General features: G+C 50.3%; 9 protein-coding genes across 9 annotated transcripts; 5 read left to right on the top strand and 4 right to left on the bottom strand.

The window, feature by feature from the left end:
- Positions 1-60: 60 nt before the first annotated feature.
- Positions 61-1271, top strand: BO95DRAFT_363323 (casein kinase II subunit alpha/alpha'; the record flags this gene model as incomplete). Its single annotated transcript, XM_025582610.1, has 4 exons — positions 61-175; positions 276-649; positions 700-1119; positions 1176-1271. The coding sequence occupies 4 exons, from the start codon at positions 61-63 to the stop codon at positions 1269-1271; spliced, it is 1005 nt and encodes a 334-aa protein (XP_025442070.1).
- Positions 1272-2205: 934 nt separating this feature from the next.
- On the top strand, positions 2206-7529 carry BO95DRAFT_473635 (valine--tRNA ligase). Its single transcript, XM_025589738.1, has 6 exons — positions 2206-2590; positions 2679-2822; positions 2913-4916; positions 4991-5070; positions 5194-5972; positions 6416-7529. Exons 1-6 carry the CDS (start codon positions 2560-2562, stop codon positions 7386-7388), a joined length of 4011 nt encoding a protein of 1336 aa, XP_025442069.1. The 5' UTR covers positions 2206-2559; the 3' UTR covers positions 7389-7529.
- Positions 7530-7915: 386 nt separating this feature from the next.
- BO95DRAFT_473634 (Tim17/Tim22/Tim23/Pmp24 family protein) lies at positions 7916-9253 on the top strand (the record flags this gene model as incomplete). Its single annotated transcript, XM_025589737.1, has 6 exons — positions 7916-7930; positions 7995-8110; positions 8191-8217; positions 8278-8491; positions 8544-8767; positions 8825-9253. 6 exons carry the CDS (start codon positions 7916-7918, stop codon positions 8880-8882), a joined length of 654 nt encoding a protein of 217 aa, XP_025442068.1. The 3' UTR covers positions 8883-9253.
- A 425-nt stretch (positions 9254-9678) lies between these two features.
- Positions 9679-10236, bottom strand: BO95DRAFT_442930 (DUF1763-domain-containing protein). The gene has a single exon (XM_025586559.1). The coding sequence runs from the start codon at positions 10153-10155 to the stop codon at positions 9841-9843; it is 315 nt and encodes a 104-aa protein (XP_025442067.1). The 5' UTR covers positions 10156-10236; the 3' UTR covers positions 9679-9840.
- Positions 10237-10411: 175 nt separating this feature from the next.
- BO95DRAFT_482274 (DUF2293 domain-containing protein) lies at positions 10412-14152 on the top strand. Its single transcript, XM_025590240.1, has 7 exons — positions 10412-10610; positions 10690-10986; positions 11044-11163; positions 11244-11534; positions 11623-12375; positions 12459-13813; positions 13891-14152. Exons 2-7 carry the CDS (start codon positions 10852-10854, stop codon positions 14015-14017), a joined length of 2781 nt encoding a protein of 926 aa, XP_025442066.1. The 5' UTR covers positions 10412-10610; positions 10690-10851; the 3' UTR covers positions 14018-14152.
- A 243-nt stretch (positions 14153-14395) lies between these two features.
- BO95DRAFT_363335 (copper metallochaperone ATX1) lies at positions 14396-14785 on the bottom strand (the record flags this gene model as incomplete). Its single annotated transcript, XM_025582611.1, has 2 exons — positions 14396-14547; positions 14698-14785. 2 exons carry the CDS (start codon positions 14783-14785, stop codon positions 14396-14398), a joined length of 240 nt encoding a protein of 79 aa, XP_025442065.1.
- Positions 14786-15363: 578 nt separating this feature from the next.
- Positions 15364-18861, bottom strand: BO95DRAFT_514541 (uncharacterized protein). Its single transcript, XM_025591683.1, has 4 exons — positions 18564-18861; positions 17312-18502; positions 16561-17248; positions 15364-16494 (listed from the first exon to the last, which is right to left on the bottom strand). The coding sequence occupies exons 1-4, from the start codon at positions 18664-18666 to the stop codon at positions 15504-15506; spliced, it is 2973 nt and encodes a 990-aa protein (XP_025442064.1). The 5' UTR covers positions 18667-18861; the 3' UTR covers positions 15364-15503.
- A 156-nt stretch (positions 18862-19017) lies between these two features.
- Positions 19018-20023, top strand: BO95DRAFT_473630 (kinetochore Spc25 family protein). Its single transcript, XM_025589736.1, has 2 exons — positions 19018-19342; positions 19410-20023. Exons 1-2 carry the CDS (start codon positions 19111-19113, stop codon positions 19952-19954), a joined length of 777 nt encoding a protein of 258 aa, XP_025442063.1. The 5' UTR covers positions 19018-19110; the 3' UTR covers positions 19955-20023.
- BO95DRAFT_413909 (SKI complex subunit WD repeat protein SKI8) lies at positions 19817-21626 on the bottom strand. The gene is made up of 7 exons (XM_025584299.1): positions 21518-21626; positions 21412-21448; positions 21089-21349; positions 20855-21024; positions 20705-20798; positions 20443-20629; positions 19817-20386 (listed from the first exon to the last, which is right to left on the bottom strand). The coding sequence occupies exons 1-7, from the start codon at positions 21518-21520 to the stop codon at positions 20203-20205; spliced, it is 936 nt and encodes a 311-aa protein (XP_025442062.1). The 5' UTR covers positions 21521-21626; the 3' UTR covers positions 19817-20202.
- Positions 21627-21724: the final 98 nt, after the last annotated feature.

The raw sequence follows: 21724 nt of genomic DNA, 5'->3' as shown, positions 1-21724 counted from the left end.
TATCATTGCCATCCGACTGTGGGCTGACCTCGAAAGCTGATCGCCCCGTCGCCATCAATCATGGCGCGCGTTTATGCTGATGTCAATGAGCATATGCCCCGGTCCTACTGGGACTATGATAGTGTGAACATCTCCTGGGGTGTTTTGGAGAATTACGAGGTGGTCCGCAAGATCGGTAAGGGCGAAATCACGCTTCAATATTCAACCTCCATCGACGCGGTCATCCCAGCGGGGTTCATCGTGGGAGATGTGGACTGACATTTCCTTTCTTGCAGGACGCGGCAAGTACTCTGAGGTGTTTGAAGGTATCAATGTTGTCAACTACCAGAAGTGTGTCATCAAAGTCCTCAAGCCAGTCAAGAAGAAGAAGATCAAGCGTGAAATCAAGATCCTTCAGAATCTGGCAGGTGGGCCCAATGTGGTAGCTCTGTTAGACGTCGTCCGAGACAGCCAAAGCAAGACACCGAGTCTGGTCTTTGAGAATGTCAATAATACCGACTTCCGGACTCTTTACCCACGATTCTCCGACTACGATGTCCGCTTCTACGTTTACGAACTCTTGAAGGCTCTGGATTTCTGCCACAGCAAGGGTATCATGCACCGGGATGTGAAGCCTCACAATGTCATGATCGATCATGAAAAGCGCAAGGTTAGTGGTCCTGAACGCCTCATATCTATTCTTCTGCTGATGATGCCTAGCTTCGCCTCATCGATTGGGGTCTGGCTGAATTTTATCACAAGGGCACGGAGTATAACGTCCGTGTTGCTTCCAGATACTTCAAGGGTCCTGAGCTACTTGTTGATTTCCAGGAATATGACTACTCTCTGGATATGTGGTCGCTGGGCGCGATGTTTGCATCCATGATTTTCCGCAAGGAGCCCTTCTTTCACGGAAACAGCAATTCTGATCAGCTGGTGAAGATCGCCAAGGTTCTTGGAACCGAAGAGCTCTTTGAATATCTGGACAAGTATGAGATTGAATTGGATCCCCAATATGATGATCTCCTCTCGCGCTTCCCTCGGAAGCCTTGGCACACCTTTGTCAACGCCGAGAACCAGCGCTTCGTCAGCGACGAAGCGATTGACTTTTTGGACAAGCTGCTTCGATACGATCATGCGGTATGCACTCTGCTATGTGAAGTTTGCATGGCGCAAAGCTAATATTATTTGTCTAGGAACGCCTCACTGCTCAAGAAGCGATGGCCCATCCGTATTTTGCTCCCGTTCGGGCTGCTGAGTCCCAGGCTGCACGGAACAACAATACAGCATAGTTCTTAGCATGAAGGTCGAACGCGCCTGATTTAGATCTACCCTGACTTTCTCCCTTTCTACCTGATACTCGCTCTGCCGGTACACCCTACATCAATGGGGTGACAACCTCTCCAGTGCCAAAACTTCATTCTGTGTTCCAGAGAGTTGGTGGAGTCAAATCAGAAGAGTCATGACAGAAGGGCTGTGCAGCTTTGGACTGATACGTTACGCGTGCATGAATTGAAGCGCTGCGGTTGCAATGAGTTGTTGAATTCGGAGACGACGACGATGAACAGATGACATACACCTAATATATCTCTGCTTGATCCTCTTGGTATACCTAGTGAGTGAAATTTGTCGAACGGTGCTTAGAGGAGGGTCACCACTCCTAACGTTATCCTTGCGTAACCTTGCCTACATTCTCCTGCGCCGGTTTACTGCAGTCTTTCACCTTTCTCAGTCGTCCTTGTGGTTAGTTGGACTGGTGTTGATGGGAACCCTGCTTGTTGGTTTGCCTTGGCAAATTTCTTTTCCAATTGTGATCACTCGCCATGCTTCAGCTTCGTTTACCATATGTATGCCAATTCTAGTCTGATACATCATTGAGAGGAGTGTGATCCAGTTTCATGTGTTTGAGATGGTCGACAGTCTACTTGCCTCGTACTGCATTGCTAGGGTGGGAGCCTTGAGTCTGAAGCTTTCCCCAGGGAGAGACCGAGTCTGCACAGAGTAATTGATGTATGCAGCAGTTCTTTTTAGAAAGTATGGCTGCTTCAAACAATCTGTAAGATCTAGTTGACAGGCTACCTAATAGGCTATTGTGATGATTAGATATACTTAACCTCTTCAAGTGATATGACTCACGTCACAAGAAAATAATTCTATCCCTCATCCTCCCGCGAGTGAAACAGGAAAACCAAATTTCCAAGTGCTCAAGTGTTTGATCTAATCAATTTTGAAGAATCATACTGAGTACTAGTATACATACTCATACATACGGTGCGTACATTGCATTGAACTGCCCGATCTCGACTCCACCGCCCGCCAAATTGAATCCACTGAGGTTCCAACTGAAAGCCCCGCCAGTCCCGGCATCCTCTGATTCGTTCCGTTCCTTTGCTCTGAGCCAGGAAATTTAATTGCCCGCATTCGCACAACCACCCTCCCCCTCCCCCTCCTTGTCTTCCTCTTCATCGCCGTGTTTGCGTGAGTCACTCGGTGGTCAAGATACTATTCCGTCAGTTAGTGGCGCGAGTGGCGCCTCGGAGAATTCCTCCTCCCTTCTTGTCTTCACGACCTTTTTCCAGAATGGCCCAACCTTCTGCCCCCCAGAACCCGAGTATGTTGCGGCTATCCGTCTCTGTCCCGCCGTGTCAAGCTTCTAGACTGCTGTTTGGACTGTGGCTGACCATTTGATGGTACTCTAGCTGGTGAGCCTAAAGCTCCCGTCGCCGACATTCCTCCCCAGGCCGACGAACAAATGAGAAACCAAGATGCCGCTGCTGCCTCCAAGCCTGTTGTCGAAGGACAGGACCCATCTGCACCCCCCAAGATGAAGAGCGAGAAGGAATGTACGTACAGCATGACAGTCTCCGCACAATAGGCGATTGCCACCCCCGCCTATCTCGATTGATAATGACTTAATCTCTGGATCGTTGCAGTGGAGCGCGAGCGCCGTAAGGCCGAGAAAGCCAAGAAGTTCGCAGAGAAACAGGCTAAGGCCGCGGCTAAGCCTGCTGCGCCCAAGGCTGAGAAGAAAGCCAAGATTGAGAAGGAGAAGACCACAGACGCCTACGATCCCAAGGTGATCGAGGAAGGTCGCTATGAATGGTGGGAAGAGCGTGGCCTCTTCTTGCCTGAATTTGGCCCTGATGGCAAGGTCAAGCCGGAAGGCTACTTCGTCATTCCAATCCCCCCCCCTAATGTGACAGGTGCTCTTCACATGGGTCACGCTCTCACCAATGCGCTCCAGGATACCATGATCCGCTGGCAGCGTATGAAGGGCAAGACCACCCTGTGGCTGCCAGGTATGGACCATGCTGGTATATCTACCCAGAGCGTGGTTGAGAAGATGCTTTGGAAGCTGGAGAAGAAGACCCGTCATGATCTCGGCCGTGAGGCAATGGTCGAGCGCGTCTGGGCCTGGAAGGATCAGTACCACGCCAACATCAAGAACGCGCTGCGGAGAGTCGGCGGCTCCTTCGACTGGACTCGTGAGGCCTTCACAATGGACCCCAACCTATCTGCAGCTGTCACGGAAACTTTTGTTCGCCTTCACGAAGAGGGTATCATTTACCGTGCCAACCGGCTGGTCAACTGGTGTGTAGCCATGAACACCTCCCTCTCTAACCTTGAGGTTGAGAACAAGGAGGTCGAGGGTCGTACCCTTCTCGATGTTCCCGGCTACGAAAAGAAGGTTGAGTTTGGTGTTTTGACTCACTTCTGCTACGAAATCGATGGAACCGACGAACGGATTCAGATCGCCACTACTCGTCCCGAGACCATGATCGGTGATAGCGGTATCGCTGTGCACCCTGATGATAAGCGCTACCAGCACTTGATCGGCAAGTTCGCCCGCCACCCCTTCGTGGATCGCTTGATGCCTATTGTCGCCGACACGGACGTCGACCCTGAATTCGGTACCGGAGCTGTCAAGATCACCCCGGCTCATGATTTCAACGATTTCAACCGCGGAAAGGCCCATAATCTTGAGTTCATCTCTGTCCTGAACGATGACGGTACCTTCAACAGCAAGGGTGGTCCTTTTGCCGGAATGAAGCGCTTTGACGCCCGCTACAAGGTCATTGAGATGCTCAAAGAGAAGGGACTTTATGTCAAGTGGGAGCACAACCCCATGAAGATTCCTCGCTGCGCTAAGTCCAACGATGTCATTGAGCCTATCCTCAAGCCTCAGTGGTGGATGAAGATGAAGGATCTCGCCGAACCTGCCATCAAGGCAGTTGAAAGCGGTGAAATCATCATCAGACCGGAATCCGCTGAGAAGAGCTATTTCCGCTGGTTGAACAACATCAACGATTGGTGTCTGTCCAGACAGCTTTGGTGGGGTCACCAGGCTCCCGCCTACTTCGTGAAGATTGAAGGCGAGGAAGGTGATGACAGTGACGAGAATCTCTGGGTTACTGGTCGCACGGAAGAGGCGGCTCGGGAGAAGGCGGCGGCTAAATTCCCCGGTAAGAGCTTCACTTTGGTGAGAGATCCCGATGTTCTTGACACTTGGTTCTCCTCCGGATTATGGCCGTTCTCTACCCTGGGCTGGCCCCGTCAGACACATGATCTGGAGCATTTGTACCCGACCTCCGTTTTGGAGACCGGCTGGGATATTCTCTTCTTCTGGGTGGCTCGAATGATCATGCTGGGTCTTAAGATGACCGGCAAGGTCCCTTTCAAGGAGGTGTACTGCCACTCCCTGATCAGAGATTCCGAGGGTCGCAAGATGTCCAAGTCTCTGGGCAATGTCATTGATCCTCTCGACGTCATGGAAGGTATCAAGCTGGATGATCTTCATGCCAAATTGCTCACTGGCAACCTTGCCGACAAAGAGGTGGCCACTGCTACCAAGTACCAGAAGAAGGCCTTCCCCAAGGGTATTCCTGAGTGCGGTGCTGATGCCCTGCGTTTTGCCCTTGTGTCCTACACTACTGGCGGTAAGTAAAACCTCCCAACAATGGATTCCACTCTGTCCAGCCTATTGTCTTCTATACTGACGGTGCCATATCAGGTGGTGATATTGCCTTCGACATCCAGGTCATCCATGGTTATCGTCGATTCTGTAACAAGATCTACCAAGCCACGAAGTTTGTGCTTGGCAAGTTGGGCGATGACTTCAAGCCTCGGCCGACCCCTACAAAGACTGGCAAGGAGTCCCTTGCGGAACGCTGGATCTTGCACAAGTTTAACGCTGCTGCTAAGGAGATGAATGAGGCTCTTGAGCAGCGTGAATTCTCTGCTTCGGCATCCATTGCTTACCAATACTGGTACGGCCAACTTTGTGACGTTTTCATTGAAAATTCCAAGTTCCTGCTTGCGCCCGAAGTCCCGGCTGAAGTGCAGCAGTCGGCCAAGGAGACGCTCTACACCGCTCTTGAGGGGGCCTTGACTTTGATCCACCCAATGATGCCCTTCGTCACTGAGCACCTGTGGCAGCGCCTGCCTCGTCGTCCCGAAGATAGCACAATTTCGATCATGAAGGCCAAGTACCCCGAATATAGACCTGAATTCGAGGATCCCGAGGCTGAGACTGCCTATGAGCTGATTTTGAATGCCTCGAAGTCTATTCGGTCGATCCTCGCCCAGTATGAGATCAAGACCAAGGGCGACATCATCATCCAGACCTACGATGCCACCAGCTACAAGACCGTCTCGGATGAGCTTACTAGCATCAAGTCCCTGGGTGGCAAGACCCTGGGCGAGCTTAGTGTGCTCGGCCCGGAGAATACCAACCCCCCTTCAGGCTGTGTGGTCGCTCCTGTGAGCTCTGAAGCAGCTGTCTATCTCCGTGTTTCCAGGGAAGTTGCCTTGGAGCAGGAAGAAAAGGCCAAGGCTAGTCTGGAGAAGGCACGCGAGACAGTGCGTCGCCAGCAGAAGCTCATCAGCGGTGCTGGATGGCAGGAGAAAGCTAAGCCTGAAGTGCGCGAGGCTGAAGAAAAGAAACTGCGTGATGCTGAGAGTGAAATGACTCGTCTAGAGGAACAGATCCGTGAGTTTGAGAAGCTGCGGCTAGAGTAGATCTCGCGGCCTGAAACTATTTATATCAGATATTTTTGTACTGGCCAATGTGATGTTTCACTCAGATTTTAGTATGACCAATAATTACTGCTCGTAGATCAAGACTCGTGTAGTAAATGAAAAATCTTATAGTAACACATTATTACGTTGGGGAAGGTGTGTATGTACGGAGACTCATGGCATTAAGCTTATCGATAAGCGGCGCCAAGACCCTTTCCGCCAAAACTTTTCACTCCGCCTTTTTCTTTTCGTTTTCACGAGCCCGATCAGTGACCCCATATCACGTTAAACCAGGTTTTTTGGTGCTCAGAATCGGTCAAGATGCTCAGAGAAGTGTAAGTCATAGAATCACTTCCTTCCGACTACGTTTGGCATTGTTCAAGTCACCATGCTTACAATAAAATCTCTATCGCTTCAGAAAACCGAAGAATGCGCGCACAGCGCGCATCCTGAAGGCCAAAGAACCTCAGCTCATCGAACCCCCCAAGCGCACGCTGTTGCTGCATGGCTCAAAATGTCCGCAAGCTTTACACACTGTTCTGAAGACCTTCCATTCCTTGACAAGACCGGATTCAGTACTATTTCACAAGAAGAACGAGAACATTCACCCGTTTGAGAGCGTCGAAAGTCTCGAATTTCTGGCCAACAAAAACGAATGTGGTCTTGTGGTGTTCGGTAGCAGCAACAAGAAACGACCCAACTGTATCACTATGGCACGTGTTTTCGATTCCAAGATCCTTGACATGTGCGAATTGATGCTACTGCCGCACCCCGACGCTGAGCAACATACTGATCTGGCTATGCATATCGGCATCGGATTGCGGCCCATGATCCTCTTCTCAGGCAGTGCTTGGGAAGACTCAACCTCAATGGCACATGTCATGCTGAAGAGTATGTTCCTGGACCTGTTCAAGGGTGAGACGAGTGACAAGATTGACGTGGAGGGGCTCCAATATATTTTGATGATCGGTGCTGAGGAGCCCACTGAAGGGTTGGCTCCTGTTGTTCACTTGCGGTGGTATAAGCTCCGGACGAAGCGTAGTGGCCACAAGCTCCCGCGGGTGGAGCTGGAGGAGATTGGGCCCAAGTTCGACTTCAAGGTTGGACGTCTGCAGGAGGCCCCTCGGGACGCGATGAAGGAGGCTATGAAGCAAGGCAAGAGGCCCAACGAGGAGATCAAGATGAAGAAGAACATCAGCATGGATTCGATTGGTGACAAGATCGGTCGTGTTCACCTGGGCAAGCAGGATCTCAGCGGCTTGCAGACTCGGAAAATGAAGGGATTGAAGCGCCGTGCAGGTGTGGAGTCGGATGACGATGAGGATCAGGACATGATGGACGTGTATGAGATCTCGGAGGATGAAGGACGCAAGAGAGCTAAGACGGCATGAAGCTCGTGTTGAAATGCATTGTCATGCAATTTGATTCTTTCCGAATAATTATATCTATCTAAACTGCGCACGAGGCGTTTCTGGGGGTTCGGTTTTCAGCACCTAGCTCATATTTGAACCTGTTCGATACGTGTTTGTTACATAGACGTTTGCAAATAAAAAAGTTCTATCAGTCCCAACCCTGCTTTCTTGAATTTGAATTATCAAGTTGCTCTCGTGCAAATGTAAAAGTAGGGGCTGGATTCTGCCCACGTGACCATGACGTTGCGCTCGGCTCGTCTCTCACATGCCGAGGATCTCGTCTCTGGCCTCGCGGATCATCACAGCTCCCATAAATGCCGTACTCCCCCACTTTGCCCCGAACTGGTACTTTAGATGTTGTCTGAGTTTGGCGCAGCTTTCTTTGTTGCTTGTGAACCTTGGAGTCTCCATGAATTGCAGTTTCCCTATTGAATCTTGCCGGAGGAAGCAAGACTGATCGCTTCACTAAATTCATTTACTTTGCCGAGGTTCTTGGAACAAGCACGATGGATGCTCTCACAGTAAGGTCGCACTCTGTCGAACCCAACACCACGCAGGATTTACGTTGTTCTAACCACTTTGTAGGCCTCGTTGGATGCTCTGGTCACTAATCCTGAGCTTGCGCCGCTTCTGTCCCTCCTCAAGGGCATTCGCAATGGCGCTGTCTATGGGGCCAAGGTCCGCTTTCCGCATGCTCTGGTGTATGTTCCCTCGGAATCCAGATATTTGGGCCCCTCTATTGTAAAGAGTCAGGCTGACTCGATGTGCTCGTCGCCCATAGGATGATCTTGCTTTTTCGCTCAGGGACGTATGGCAATCCAGTCTTTCTCTCAAGAAACATAGATCAATCATGCTGATCATGACACAGCTTCCGTGAGAAAGTCAAGCTTGTCTTTAAAGCCACGCGCCAACATGCTCGGAACCTTGCCACCTTTGCGCTGATCTACAAGGGCTCAATGATCTTGCTGCGTAATATTAATCCGGTTGCTGTTGGCAAAGAAGGACGATACGATAGCTTTTTTGCTGGCTTGGTAGGAGGCTATGCAGTCTTTGGTCGGCATAAAACGAGTATCACTCAACAGGTAAATCGCTGGGTACTCAAACACCTCGATCGTCCACTGACAATTCTGCGAGATTGTGATCTATATCTTCGCTCGTGTGGTACTTGCGTTAGCCAAACTTGCCATTCGTCCAGATATGCACCCGCTCTCCTCTCTCATCACTCCGCAAACGCGAAGTCAGATGGAAAGCCATGCCTGGCCGGTCTTTGCCAGCTTATCCTGGGCACTTGTTATGTACATCTTCCGTTGGCATCCAGATACATTGATGTCAAGTCTGCGGAGTAGCATGGTGTACATGTATGCTCTGACTCTTGCTCTCTCGCCTGCCTTGTGTGACGCTAATAATTAACCTAGTTACGCGGATTCCGATCACTGGGACTCGTTCCGCAATTTTTTAATACACAACAAATGATCTCAGCGATGCTATCTGCATCTTCCCCAACCTCAGGCCAACCTCCAACGGCTGGGCTATATCACATGGTGGCATATAGATACGGTGCGTTCGGGATGCTCTTACTCTCTGCACTATATATCCCCTATATTCTTTGGTTTATTGGTATTGAACTGGCAGGGGCCGCACGGCGGCTGTACCTTTGATGCCCTACCGCAGGCGGTTTAAGGGGTCAAGCAAACAATAGAATCTGGACGGTACATACACTTGAGTCTGCTGCATCCAGAGATGTACTTCGGCCATCGAAGTAATCTGCTCAGTAATATGCTTGCCAGCATGTGTGGTGGTAGAGTTCGATGATAAACTTCCATGCGGGACAACCCAGAAGGTTGGCAAAATGAACCATCAGCTTCGTGAATACCGTGATCTCTCCATCTTGACACCTTTGGCCACGATACGTATGTAGCTGAGATTTGTGTCTTACTTTCCTATCAGGTCAGGACTCATTATGGCCGTAACCATCCACCGGCTTGAGAGAGCCATTCTGATGATACCTCGGAGCCCGGCCATAGCCTAGCCTTGTAATTGCCAGGTTATCTGTAGAGTGAGCAGTTTTCAGGGACAGGGCCTGCGACGAGAGTTTGTCGTTCTTTTTATGTCAAGGCGGGAAGCATGAGTCCGGTTAACCCATAAGTGATGGCACACAGAGGACCTACGGACGATAGTGCCCGAAACCTTTGAGGTAGTATTGTTGCCATGGAGTTGATGGGTTGTGGTCCAGACGAGTCCTTCACGCCATCGAAGTAGACCTTTTATACGAGGCAAGTCCCCAAGCTCTCGTTCAGGAGCTTCAAGGTCAAATTGTATTGCTGCCAGGCGTCCTCCTTGAGTTTAGGATCATGGGGCTCGACCCCTAAGCCTTTGATACTAGGTAGGGTCAGAGACAACATTCCAATCTCATACCGAAATGAGTGCAAACTCACGTTCGGAGCTCTCGCCTTATTTGGGGATTTTGCCAGTATTTCATGATCATCATGTTCTTCACAATCTTGTGTTCCAGACCTGCGGCTTCCGCTGCTCTCTGGAGGAATTGAATAGTATTGGCGACACGTTTTTGGTCCAGGCTCTCTGGAGGTGACGATCGGAAGGAGGAGCGTAGAGTATGCAGAAGGACGTATCGAGCTGGAGTCGAATAATTTACGGCTTTCAGCCCGTGACGATACAACTGGCGGTAGGTATCGACAACAACTTGTGAGTCTCTCAGAGACTTTAAGGGTTGCACTGGAGAGACCATCTTGCTCGAATAAGGTGTTTGGTGTCGCGTACCGGCGTAGGAAGTAGAGCATGCCAATGTACAGAGTAGAGTACAGAGTACAGTACCTAGTACACTCTTGATAACTATCAAATGCTGCAAGCCGCGGGCGGCGGCGGCGGCGGGATACGACCGGCATTATTGTCAGCACCGCACCGCGCGCGTTAGGCTGCAAATGGTTTAAGTTGGGTCGGGCTTCTTTAGCTTCCCTTCCACCCTCCCATCTTGCCTGCGTGCTCCGCCTGGCTTGCTTGCTCCCTCGCTCCATCATACTACCTGCCCCCGACCGATTCCATGCGGACTTCGATCAAGCTGTTTATCATTTCTCCCACCGTGCTTCTCATTCTTTTCTAGCAGCGAGGGTCAACCAAAGGAACAAAGTGTTTCGCGCCTACCGGACCTCTCTCTTCGAGCTGGCCTGTGATTAATGCTGCGGAGTACCAGTGCGCGCGCCTTGTTGTGTAGACGTATGTGATTTGACTAACTGGTCTCACCACATCATCCCCTTTTTTGGGACAACAGAAATCTATCACATTCTGGACTTCCTCCGTGTGATAATAATCATTTCAGCGCTGGGCTATCTACCAATGCAGTGTATACCTGGACAAACTGAAGTCGGTTTAATAAAATGAAGGACTGTCTTCTGTAGACACATGAGAAGACCTCTCTCTTAACACCATGGTCCGAGTTACGCGGAGAGCCACCTCGGTCTTCGCCAGACGTGCGCCAAGCAGAAATGTCAAGAAGACGGCACGCAAACATAAAGTGATTCTGGAATCTGTTACGCAGGAGAAGAAGAAACTTCGCAGTGTCGTATGTTCTTTCGCCTTGCTCATATCTCTCGGGGCAATCTTGACACAAACAATCTAGATATCTTTCGAAGCAAAAGCTCCTCCTGGTTATACCTTCATTCCTGCAGGCAACCCTCAGCTTACAACTGCGTGTAAGGAAGTCTGTCGGAAGGACAGTTTGAAGGTGTTTGCTGTTTCGGTATGCCCGGCAGCCATCTCCTTTACTCAACTTTCTCGTTTCCCACGGCCCGGCTTCTTTTTACTAATCTTGGGTCATAGACAACACCGCATATGCACACACACAACCTATCCCAGCATGTTCACCGGATAGGTTATCACTTTCCCAGCGCGGTTGTCGCAACAGTCTGTATGGACCTGGGACTCCACCTTACAACAGCAGGGAAAACAATGCAATTTCCGACTTCTGCCATTACCAAATCCCGCAAACGTGCTAATTCAGAAGCTTCTCAGACGACAATCAACACCGAAGCGAGGGATGTAATCAAGGATCTCTTCCCTAGTATTCCAGACAATGACCTGAATCAAATCATAAAAACTGCTTTCCAGAAGGTAGGTTGATAACATTCGCAAACAGACCTTTGAACCCACAACAGGACCGCAAAAAGTGTTGGACACAAGATACTGAAACTATTTCCAGGGTCAGCGCAAAGTAGGCACAGCAGTTGAGTTACCCCTGGCCCGCCGCGCTCAGCTCGCAGTTGTGGCCCACATACGTCACGTTTACACGGAATACGATCGTTTGTTGAAAGCAACATCCTTCCACGAGGCGAGAAGCACGGTTGAAGAGCCTACCTTGGCCAAGTTGGTCGAATGGCGGGGTGATGATGAGAATGGAAAGATCGTCCTTGAGGACGTTTTCCGTGAGGTCATTGTGATATCTGATGACGAAGACAGTGACACTGAGGAGGAGCTAATACAGCCCTTCGACCGTGACCAAAGTGTGGTGGTTGTCTCTAGCAACCCGCGTGCTGAAGAACTACAGACAAACCCGGTCACTTATGCCGGCTCTAGCTTACGAGACACCCAGCTGGATATATCAGACGAGGAAGCACCGCCCGGATTTCGTTTTGTCCCGGAAATTCCTAAGAATAACAAGCTTGATCGTCGTGGATTCAGCCGATACCAAGCATGGGACCGTGCCATTAACAGATATAGAAACATAGCGGAAGGGGATAATCCACGCAGACCGCCTGGTAACTCACCTCGACTTCGACGACCATTGGTCGCTCGACGGCCCTTGCAAGATACGGCCGACTCTGGCTCAGACTCACTCTTCTTCCCTCTCGAGGATAGGCGCACATTCTCTGTTCCATCCCAGGTTACAACTAATGTGGAGACACTCAGCACTGCACCGAAGAGGGCATACGCAAATCCTGCAATGGAGCATCAAGTGAGTTTGCCCCTGACAATCCCAATCCCGCAAATCATTTTCTCGGGACGACTTTTTGTAGACTTCATGCTAACAATAACGAGCCGTATGCATTGCTTCATGCAATTGAAAGACCGTACCAGGTAAAGACATTTTCATCACAGCTCAGTGGGCTTCCCTTGGAGCGAGTGCGCCCTTCTCATGGAGAAAGCCGGATTATCCCTCGCACGGAGTCACCAAACGGCCCTATTTTTGTGAGTAGCCATAGAAACGTATCCGGACACCCAGTTGGACAGCAGCAGAAACCTCTGGAACATGGCCACAGCAGGACAATCTCCCACCCTGAGGATCACGCCTTGCCTTCTATAGAGAACCCCTTTCCCGCGGAAATAGGACGATCCAATTGTGGCCCCGTGGAGAACCTTGCCACGAGGATGTCCGGAGGGTTCGCAATCCGCTCTGTAACTCCCGCTCATCTACCTCCCCAGCACGTTCTCCGTCGAGATATTGATGAGACTACACAATATCAGACAGCAAAGCGCAGACGAACTGCATTCTATTATCAGCCGATACAAACAGAAAATATCCGCCCTAGTCTTCCTTCTGCTCCTGTGAGAAGTGCTCGTCTAGGGGAACAGTTGGCTTCCTCTGCATATGTTCCTCCGGCACGACTTCCAGTTCAAGAAGACCCTTCTGTCCGTAGGCATTATGCAGCCCCATTTGGATATGTCCATACTACTGATCGTCAGCCCGAGAAACACCCATATCCATCCTATACCACCCGTGTTAGGCTTGGGGATGAGGTTTTCCCGTATCAAATGTCTCGCAAGCATGATAATGCCACATTTGATATACTTGACCGTGAGAGACCCACTCATTACAGGCCTCCCGTTGAACCTCGTGTCGTGCCAACCTTACGGTATGCATTTGTCGAGGATAGAAGCAAGGGAGGGCTGATACCCGTTCAAGCCGTTGGCATGGTGAGAAATAATCATGATTCGCAGGTGCCCAAGCACGATGATGATTGCTTGAGGCTACCCGAGGTGGAACCGATACAATCAACTACATGGAGTGGCAGAAATCAGGGATATGCTCTTGCTCCACAAGAGCAACCTCAGAGAAAAGGTCATTATGCCGATGACTTTGTTCGTGCCATTGACCTGAGTAATTCTGATCCATTGGATTATCCACTGGAGCGTCGTCTTCAGACAAACTACACCCGTCCCGGCCCGGATAGGGTTGATCTTGTCTACGGTAGTCAACAAGTCAATCAGCAGGCTGGACCGGAATCAAGACCCCTTCCGGACCGCACCCATGCGGATCCATGGTCAAGATCCGCTATCCAGAGGTATGGCGTAGTGGATGACGCGAGTCAGCGCTATCATGAGACGCATGATACCTCAAAAGCCGCAACCCGTTACACTGACAGACATTACGGGGAGGTATCGGTGCTTTCACGGTATGGATAGTGAATATGAATCGCCTGGCTTCATCACAGCCTCTCAGTCGTCACAAGCTAACTGACACTTGTAGCAGGGAACTACTCGAGCCTCCACGCTACGGCCCACATACCAATGAACCATCGTGTCCTACTTATGTAAGAGAGTCTGAACGTCCTCGTCCTCCGGTTTCAGAGGGCAGAACCATCGTTACCGTGGATTGATATTGTTGCTCATATGAGGGGTCGGTGTCAATTTTGTTCATTCCGGTCGCAGTGTAAATGTCTATGGTGATGTACAGTACATACATACTTTACAAGTGGAGCGTACATGATACCCAATGCTGTAACACATGAAGCTATGAGCCAAGAAAGATACTATCCTCCTCAATGCTATCAGTGTAGAAGACAATATTTGAACAAAAGGCTTGTTCCAGATCTCCACGAAAGGTAATTTGAACATGCGTGATGGAGGACATATATATCGTTTTCCAGAAGTAAGGGTAAATATGAAAATCACTCAGTACAGCTCCTATTAGATCCATCCTCGACAATCGCACCCAATTCATCAACCACCAATTGTCTTCTTCACGCCCGAGACATTCAAACACTCTGGGGTTGCCCATCCGCACTCCCACCGGTAACTGTCTTTCCAGTTTTCTTGATCGTCGCCAACACAGTCTCATATGACACGGAGGAGTCGGTCACAACCGTTGCAGTTTGCGATTCCAGGCTCACATCGAAGGACTTGACCCCTAAAGATTCCCTCCAAGTTAATGAATTGCGAGGGGGAGAAGCACATTATTTCGGGCGGGATTTTCCAAGAGACAAAAAACAACCCCAAACCAGACCAGGCCAGACCAAATTATTGGAAAATGGTATTTTGGGTGGGCAAATAGACATACCATCAAGCTTCTTAAGGACTCGTTCCACGGCTCCGGAGCAACCACCGCAGCTCATGGTGACGTCGAATTTGTACTGGTGGTCGGACATGTTGACAGGTGGAGGGAGGGGGAGGGAACGCTATCGCGAATGGCAAGAAGGAAAGAGTGGCGGTCAGAGTTTCTAGTTTTTGGTTCTCTTTTTTTTTTCTTTTCTTTCTGTATTCTTCGGTCTACAGAAGAGAATCAGCGGAAGATCTCAGCTTGTCGAGATCTGTGTGTCTGAGTTAGTCTCGAGGGAAGAGGGGGAGGGGGGACCGGAATTTGCGACGGGCTGTCTGTCAATAATGATAAAGAATGATGGCGGGGCTAAAGGCTGGAGACGCAAGGGAGGGAGGGGGTTCAACGCCTGGTGGGGCAAAACACAAAATAATTGCTAGCTATGGGATAATTGTACCTAAAACTTGCTCCAAGTTGACAGCTCACTGGGTAGAAAATAGTCGGAAAGGGGGAAAGAGAGGGAGAGAAGAGTTGTCTTACCCTCGATTTTTCTTTTGCTTTTGTCTTTGTTTATGAGGTGACAGCATACGTATTTCGTAGACCAACGACTATTGACCTGGCGAGCAACCTCTATTTCTATCCTCTCGGTCTGTCTGCTTATCTACTGGTGGGGCTGAGCATACAGGGAGAGAAAAACGCAATAATCGCTCAACCTACCGTATGCTCGGTGGGATTAATAATCCTGGCAAATACCGTGCCTGAGTCAGAATTAACTATAATATGTAAGTTACATGAGATGATATATTCGCAGATGACAGCTTCATCATTTCCTAGAAGCCCGCCGCCCGCTTCTTCTTCCTCGCCTTCGCCACGGTTTTCCGCCCCGCCTCTCGACCACCAAACATGCCGCGCTCGATTTGTGTCATTGAGACATTCTGGTCCGCCATCTGACTGCTGTGCAATCGGAGACTGGGCGGCTCAAGGTGTTCCGGCTGGCTTCCCCAAGTCCGAGTAGTGTCGGCTGGGACGATAGGAATGGGAAGAGGAGTCGAGCCAGCTTGTTGACTTCCATGCAACGATGTCGTCCTTCTCCGTGAATGCCGCCGCTTGGGAGTAGTGGCCGTCATGCCCTGAGTTCCTGCTACATGCCTTTGCCAGCTATAGTCGGCGGGGTTGACTCCAGGTCTCCAGTGTTGTAGCATGCTTGCTGTGCCGGAATTCAATACCTGATCGCTCTTGAAGCTGGTAAAAGCCGATAGACTAGAGTACACTGGCCATATATTCGCTTGCGGTTCAGGCTCAGTCACGTCTGGCTCTCGATTCTTCCTGCTCGTCCTGCTACTGCTGGGTGCACTCTTGTTGTCCTCCCCAGGCAAAGCAGCGGATAGGCTCTCCTCATTCTCATTTAGTATTGCCGCAGACGAAGATGGAACTACAGAATCTGCTCGTTCAGAATCCTTGGAACCATGTCCTACCCCGCCTCGGATGCTGAATTGTGCTAGGATTAGATCGGCTACCACGCCTCGGATGATTTGTTCTTTCATGATCCTTGTGCGCCCGGGTATATCGTGAGGTAGATAACCAAGCCATTCGTTCACCAATTCATCATATAGTGTTAAAGGACTAAGTGGTTGGATCAAATCGGCCTTTGTAGAGGATTGAGAAGTGATCGAACTGAAGGTACTAGAGGCTTGAATCGTGGTATAGACGTAGTTGAGAAGACCTGAGCGGCCGTGGGCAATGCGTGACCAGAAAGAAGTCCATTCTTGGGCATTTTGATCAAGACTATCCAAGGCTAGGCCGCTACCAAGGAGCTCAAGCCTGCGAAAACGTGAGAATCGTGCAGGGGCGGGTTTGATGAGAGCAAATCTCGAGAAGCAAACTCACCCTGTCTGATTTTTGAACCTGTCACTAGCCTCGGCATCTGCAAGTAGCCTGTCTAGCTGTTGGACCATATTATTGAGGCTATCGCCGATACGTTTGTCAGCGCCCTTCTTGCTCGATCCCAGCCCCAACCTGCCAGTTACCACGGCGTAGATCTGAGTATAATCAAGCGTCCACTGCGGAAACGCAAGTGGTGTGATACTGGACATTGCAGCATCTAAGGTCAAGACGCCACTTCGCGAAGCCGTCTCGTCCCAATCGTGCGTTGTGAAGTCATCGTGGAAGGTAGTTGACCGAGTCCGTGACATCCCTGGAGCTCGCTTTTTAGCCTTCAAGACATCTATGGGTAGTGAGTCCCCGACTGCGGCACTGTTACGGGCAAATCCGACATAGACTGATTCATGTACAGAGAGATGCGAGTCTAATGCGAAAAGCTTCAAAATGCTGGCTCTGCAGTCGTGAGATTTGTTGCGGACTGGCAATGAAAGGTGACTGGTTTCTCTCATTACAAGCGTGGAAAACTGGGTACTGTTTGGTGATAGCTGGTATTCTGAAGGAATATCAGACGGTGGGATGTCTAACATCGATGGGTCGTGTAAAGTTAATGTCTCTGCTTCGGTATCGCGTACATAAGAACAGGGGAAGACGAGTGTAAAAGGATTCAGTTGTGAGTAGAGGATGAGATAAAAATCTGTTAAGCAGCTGTCAGCATTTGTCGAGCTTACATATGGACTGCTATGCTGGCGAGCTCTACCTTCATGTATAAGAAAAGGATCAAGCCGCATTGTCGTGTCTTCAGGATCCCGAAAATGACGCCATGACATTTGAGGAAATACTGCAGGTCGTGAATCGCTAGTGTCTGAGCTAGATTCGGGCGCAAGAGCCAGCCAGAAGATCCGAGATGTTGTCAGGATGAAGACATGTGAGACGTTGCTGGCGCTTCGTTTGACGTCTAATATCCATTCGGACTCCCTCTTCAAGCCGAGCTCAATGGAGTATGGGTATACCTGACCGTCTCGCGTCCGATATAACATCGGGCAGCGCCGGTCACATACAATAAAGCTGTTAACATCTCCCACCCATTCAATAGCCGCCCATCCATCATGACGGGGGCGGTCATCGCCCTGACCCTCGTCGATATCGAGCCATGGCAATGAACCATTTCTAACGCATGTAGTCATCCAACTATTTTTATTCTTATTGTGGCGACCAGACACGTCCCATACACTCCATCTGCCTCGCACATCAACAATGCCAAGTTGTTTCTGATACCAAGGATTGAAGGTCACGTCTGCATGTGCAAACCCCCCAGTTTGCGAGATCGAAATATCGACCACCGGGTTGGCATCAAGGCGAGACATGCGGCATTCATTCGACAATATATAATCACTTAATCGAGCAAATGGTGTAGGAACGGGATTCCTGTGATACTGCGGTCTGAAGATAGCCGTGAATTGAGGTGAACGAACTGCTATCCATGTCGCTTGCTCTTCCACTGTTCGAGCGAAACAGATCTGCCGAATGGCTGCACCTCCCACGAACCAGTCGGCTTTTTCGACATCTCCGATAGAGGGCACGCGCGCTCTGGCTGTTGCTTCTTGTCTCAACTCAATCGCATCCTCTTCGAGTTTGCGAAAGGACACAACATTCCCGCACTCTCCTGATGCAATGACCGCGATTGGTACCCCGCGGGTCCCCGACTCGCCATTCTCCAAATCTACCGCGTAACCGAAATCCAGAAGGGCCGAAACCGAGGGATCGCATATTTCGCTAGCTGTCGTGATGATATGCGAGGTATTTTCGTCCGACGCAAGAGGCCAACAGGCCGCAAGCTCCGGATAGACCTGAGGCAGGAGGCCCTTGTTCTCGATCAGCGATGTCTGAGATGCAGTCGAAGGGGATTTGACGGTATGTTTGTTAACCCCGGCATACTTCAGGGGAAGATCTTCGAACGGAGGAGGTCAGTCTTGCCAGCGAAGGCATTTCTTTTGGCTCAGGCAGCTTACTTGAGGCCAATGTTCGTGGAAACAGCCAAGTCTGGGTTTCGGGATTATATGTCGGTCGTCCCAAGTGCCCATACTGTAGAGCACCTAGAGGTTGTTCATCCATTGGGTCTGTTCTTGCTCCGGGCAATATGCTCTACCTGAAGCTGTGTAGTCGTGAGCATATCGAGCACCGAACCCAATGTGTTAATAGGATTGGGATGGAAGACAGAGTCTCGGGCAGGGCACTGAACTGAAGCGGCTCTGAGCAGCCAGCAAGCCAGAACCCATGCAAACGTGACAATAAAGTGTCTTTCTCTTGTAGCTGCATAAAATGATTCGGTCTAGACAGGCCAGGACCGGATGGCGAAAAAAATATACTAGATCCATCGACGCCAAGCTTTTGACCCGGGGGTTGCGCCGCAACAGGTACGACGGGTTTACAGTCATTTACTCAATTAGTCTACTAGCGTCCGTCCATGGAAGTCGCAAAGAGAACAACCAGCTTTTCCCATTTCACGCCTTAATCAGCAATCGGCTCATCTCTAGCTCACTAATATTTAGACTCACAATGAATAACGCATTTGATCCCTCACTCTCGACGAGTGGCATGCGCCCGCCTCTCGCGTCGGCTGATGCGCCGTCGATGGCCGACTCCTTGCCCAGCATCAACTTTGGTTTTGAGGACCTACGCAACCGCATGGCTCAATTCACAGCTCGTTTTGATGCCTTTATCGAGCGCGGCCGGAAACAAGTTCTAGAAGAGAGGAATCAGTTTAAAAGCGGGTTGGCAGAGCTTCAGGGTAAGCAAGCACAGCAGTCGGACGCGTTAGGACGTGATTTGCCTTCCGCTAACACCGCGGCGTCCAGAGGATCAGCGCATGAGACACAGAGATATCGAAATTCTCGATTTGAAAGCACAAACCCATCAACAGACTTTGCAAAAGGAGGCCGCGGAGGCCGCTGAGATGCATGCGGCCATCTCATCTGTCACCTTGGAGCGCGACTCGCGGCTCGCTAAGCGTGATCGCTTGAAGCAGCAAATCGACGAGACTCAGAAAATGATCAATCAGAGATTAGAAGCGCAGAAATTGCACGCCAAATACCTCGATGAGCAGGCTCGGCTCAATGTTCCGGAGCTTGACTTTTGGCAAGATTATCTGTGTTTACGAATCGAGGGGGCCGGCCGGGAAGATAGGCTGAAGTTTGTTTACACACATTTACTCGAGAAAGACTGGGAGGCCGAGGCTTGGTTCGAGCTTGGAACGGCCAGTCGGGATTATGATGTCTTTCACACGCGACCCAAGGTTGATCGGGAGGCGCTGGAGCGCGAACTCGACATTGTAAATGAAGATCGCGATTTTGGTGGGTTTCTCAAGAGGATGCGGAAATTGTTTGTCGAAACAATGAAATAGCGAGTTAAGTTGGACGGACAGAAATGCTTGATGATACGTGCTTATGGATACCACCTCAATGATTTTGCCGGAATACAAGCCATATGCGTAAGAAACCCCAGCGTAGCCACATCGCACCTGAACCTAGGCAAGAGATAAAAGAGGGGGGGGGGAGGGGTCTGCGGCAGAAAGGTAATAGATAACATTCCGCCCTTGGCCTGAACTCCTCAATCAGCCTCCGTCAAAGCTGTCATACACGCGAGACCAGATCAACCACCTGTAGCCTCGCGGTAGAATGATATGCTTCGACTCGCCCCGGCCGTGGCGAAGCCTTCCGAACGCCCGACCTTCGGCAGCCATCTCACACTCCATATGGATTTCTCGGTCTCAGAATGAGTGGCTACACACGCTCTAGTGTCGATTGACCAAACCTTGACTTTGCCATCAAAAGAGCTATTGACTGTCAGGATCACTACTAGAAGGCGCGCGTGTACCGCAGGTGTTCTTACCCGCTGAGAAGGTATTCTCCTGTATTGCTCCATGAAAGAGACATAACCCATGCTGTATGACCCGATAGATTGGCTACCGGTTCACCAGATGATGTGTCATATAACACAATCACCTTTGAATCTCCGGCGGCAGCAAGGAACTTCCCTCCTGGTGAGAAAGCAACCGCTCTAACGGGTTTCACAAGACCTATTATTTGCAAACGAGATAGATAGTCAGAGCACTTGCGATTTGCAGAAAGATAGTAGCGAGTCAATCCTTTACCTGATAAACTGAATGGCATGCGGCCTGTTTCAGTGCTGAAGATGTAGACACTACCATTTTCATGCCCGCTAGCAAGGAATCGACCATCCGCGGACTACAGCCTCGTATGAGCTTCAATTGACGAAAGAACGGGTGAATTTCGCAATTTACCAGATCTATGCAGGTACCGAAGCTGCCTTTCGTTTCGTAGTCTCGAATCTCTTCACCACGGGCATTCAGGTCCCAGACCTTGACGTGCCCATCTTGGCTGACACCAGCAAGGTATTGCCCGTCCTCAGACATGGCGATTGCCCAGATGCCTGCAGACCCAGTCTGATTGACTGAGACCAGATCAGTATAGCTCTTTGAATTGCCTGGCCCAGACAGACAAAGGGAATCACCTACCTGAAGCGATGCTATCCTTCGCCCATACGCCGTCGTGGCAGGACCAGATCGCGATCTCACCCCCGAACCCAATGCTAGCTGCCCGTAGTCCTTTCGCGTTGGTCACTACATGATGACAGCCAAGTTTATGGGCATCATCAAGGGATTGGACCAGTGGGAAGTCAGGGTCAACCGTCGAATGGACTTTCAACGAAGAGGAGCCAGATGCCGATAAGCAGAACTTATCGGTCACGGCGAGTCCGTAAATGTCAGTAGGGTGTGCTACGCTTGACATTTAGCATGAGTCTGGGAGTAAATGGTAGTTTCTACTTGGTCATACGAACCATTGCCTGCGGAACCGCAGGAAAGATATTGCTTCGACTAGAGCCGCCAGGTTTGGAGTTAGAATAAAAGCGGCGAACAAACGACAGTCTCTGGTATACACATTACCATGACAGCTCCGAGTCAGCTCAAGACATTGATTCTTGACAGACGCAGAATGATACGAGCGGGTCGAGGTAATGTGGTCGCTAGCTGCAGGAGCTGGGTGTTGTCAAAGACATAACAAGTAAGGCTAAATCATGACCATGGCGGGACAATCTCGAGGCGGCTGGATGAGATCATGAATCGCGGGTAAACGCACGGAACATCAAGTCT

This window comes from Aspergillus brunneoviolaceus (assembly GCF_003184695.1).
Source record: "Aspergillus brunneoviolaceus CBS 621.78 unplaced genomic scaffold BO95scaffold_35, whole genome shotgun sequence".
In the NCBI taxonomy this organism is placed as follows: domain Eukaryota; kingdom Fungi; phylum Ascomycota; class Eurotiomycetes; order Eurotiales; family Aspergillaceae; genus Aspergillus; species Aspergillus brunneoviolaceus.
This window is presented reverse-complemented; position numbering and strand designations above follow the sequence as displayed.

What these genes read in the sequence shown, in the direction of transcription:
- BO95DRAFT_473635 (XM_025589738.1), top strand. Translation starts at nt 2,560, where the DNA reads ATGGCCCAACCTTCTGCCCCCCAGAACCCGA. An exon ending in TGTGTCCTACACTACTGGCG is followed by an intron (nt 4,917 to 4,990) that starts GTAAGTAAAACC and finishes GTGCCATATCAG; the next exon opens with GTGGTGATATTGCCTTCGAC. An exon ending in CTAGAGGAACAGATCCGTGA is followed by an intron (nt 5,973 to 6,415) that starts GTTTGAGAAGCT and finishes CTATCGCTTCAG; the next exon opens with AAAACCGAAGAATGCGCGCA.
- BO95DRAFT_442930 (XM_025586559.1), bottom strand. Translation starts at nt 10,155, where the DNA reads ATGGTCTCTCCAGTGCAACCCTTAAAGTCTCTGAGAGACTCACAAGTT.
- BO95DRAFT_482274 (XM_025590240.1), top strand. Translation starts at nt 10,852, where the DNA reads ATGGTCCGAGTTACGCGGAGAGCCACCTCGGTCTTCGCCAGACGTGCG. An exon ending in TGAAGGTGTTTGCTGTTTCG is followed by an intron (nt 11,164 to 11,243) that starts GTATGCCCGGCA and finishes CTTGGGTCATAG; the next exon opens with ACAACACCGCATATGCACAC. An exon ending in GAGGTATCGGTGCTTTCACG is followed by an intron (nt 13,814 to 13,890) that starts GTATGGATAGTG and finishes CACTTGTAGCAG; the next exon opens with GGAACTACTCGAGCCTCCAC.
- BO95DRAFT_514541 (XM_025591683.1), bottom strand. Translation starts at nt 18,666, where the DNA reads ATGGATGAACAACCTCTAGGTGCTCTACAGTATGGGCACTTGGGACGA. An exon ending in TCCACGAACATTGGCCTCAA is followed by an intron (nt 18,503 to 18,563) that starts GTAAGCTGCCTG and finishes CTCCGTTCGAAG; the next exon opens with ATCTTCCCCTGAAGTATGCC. An exon ending in AGGTTCAAAAATCAGACAGG is followed by an intron (nt 16,495 to 16,560) that starts GTGAGTTTGCTT and finishes ACGTTTTCGCAG; the next exon opens with GCTTGAGCTCCTTGGTAGCG.
- BO95DRAFT_473630 (XM_025589736.1), top strand. Translation starts at nt 19,111, where the DNA reads ATGAATAACGCATTTGATCCCTCACTCTCGACGAGTGGCATGCGCCCG. An exon ending in CGGGTTGGCAGAGCTTCAGG is followed by an intron (nt 19,343 to 19,409) that starts GTAAGCAAGCAC and finishes CGCGGCGTCCAG; the next exon opens with AGGATCAGCGCATGAGACAC.
- BO95DRAFT_413909 (XM_025584299.1), bottom strand. An exon ending in GAAGGATAGCATCGCTTCAG is followed by an intron (nt 21,025 to 21,088) that starts GTAGGTGATTCC and finishes ATCTGGTCTCAG; the next exon opens with TCAATCAGACTGGGTCTGCA. An exon ending in GGAGAATACCTTCTCAGCGG is followed by an intron (nt 20,387 to 20,442) that starts GTAAGAACACCT and finishes GACAGTCAATAG; the next exon opens with CTCTTTTGATGGCAAAGTCA.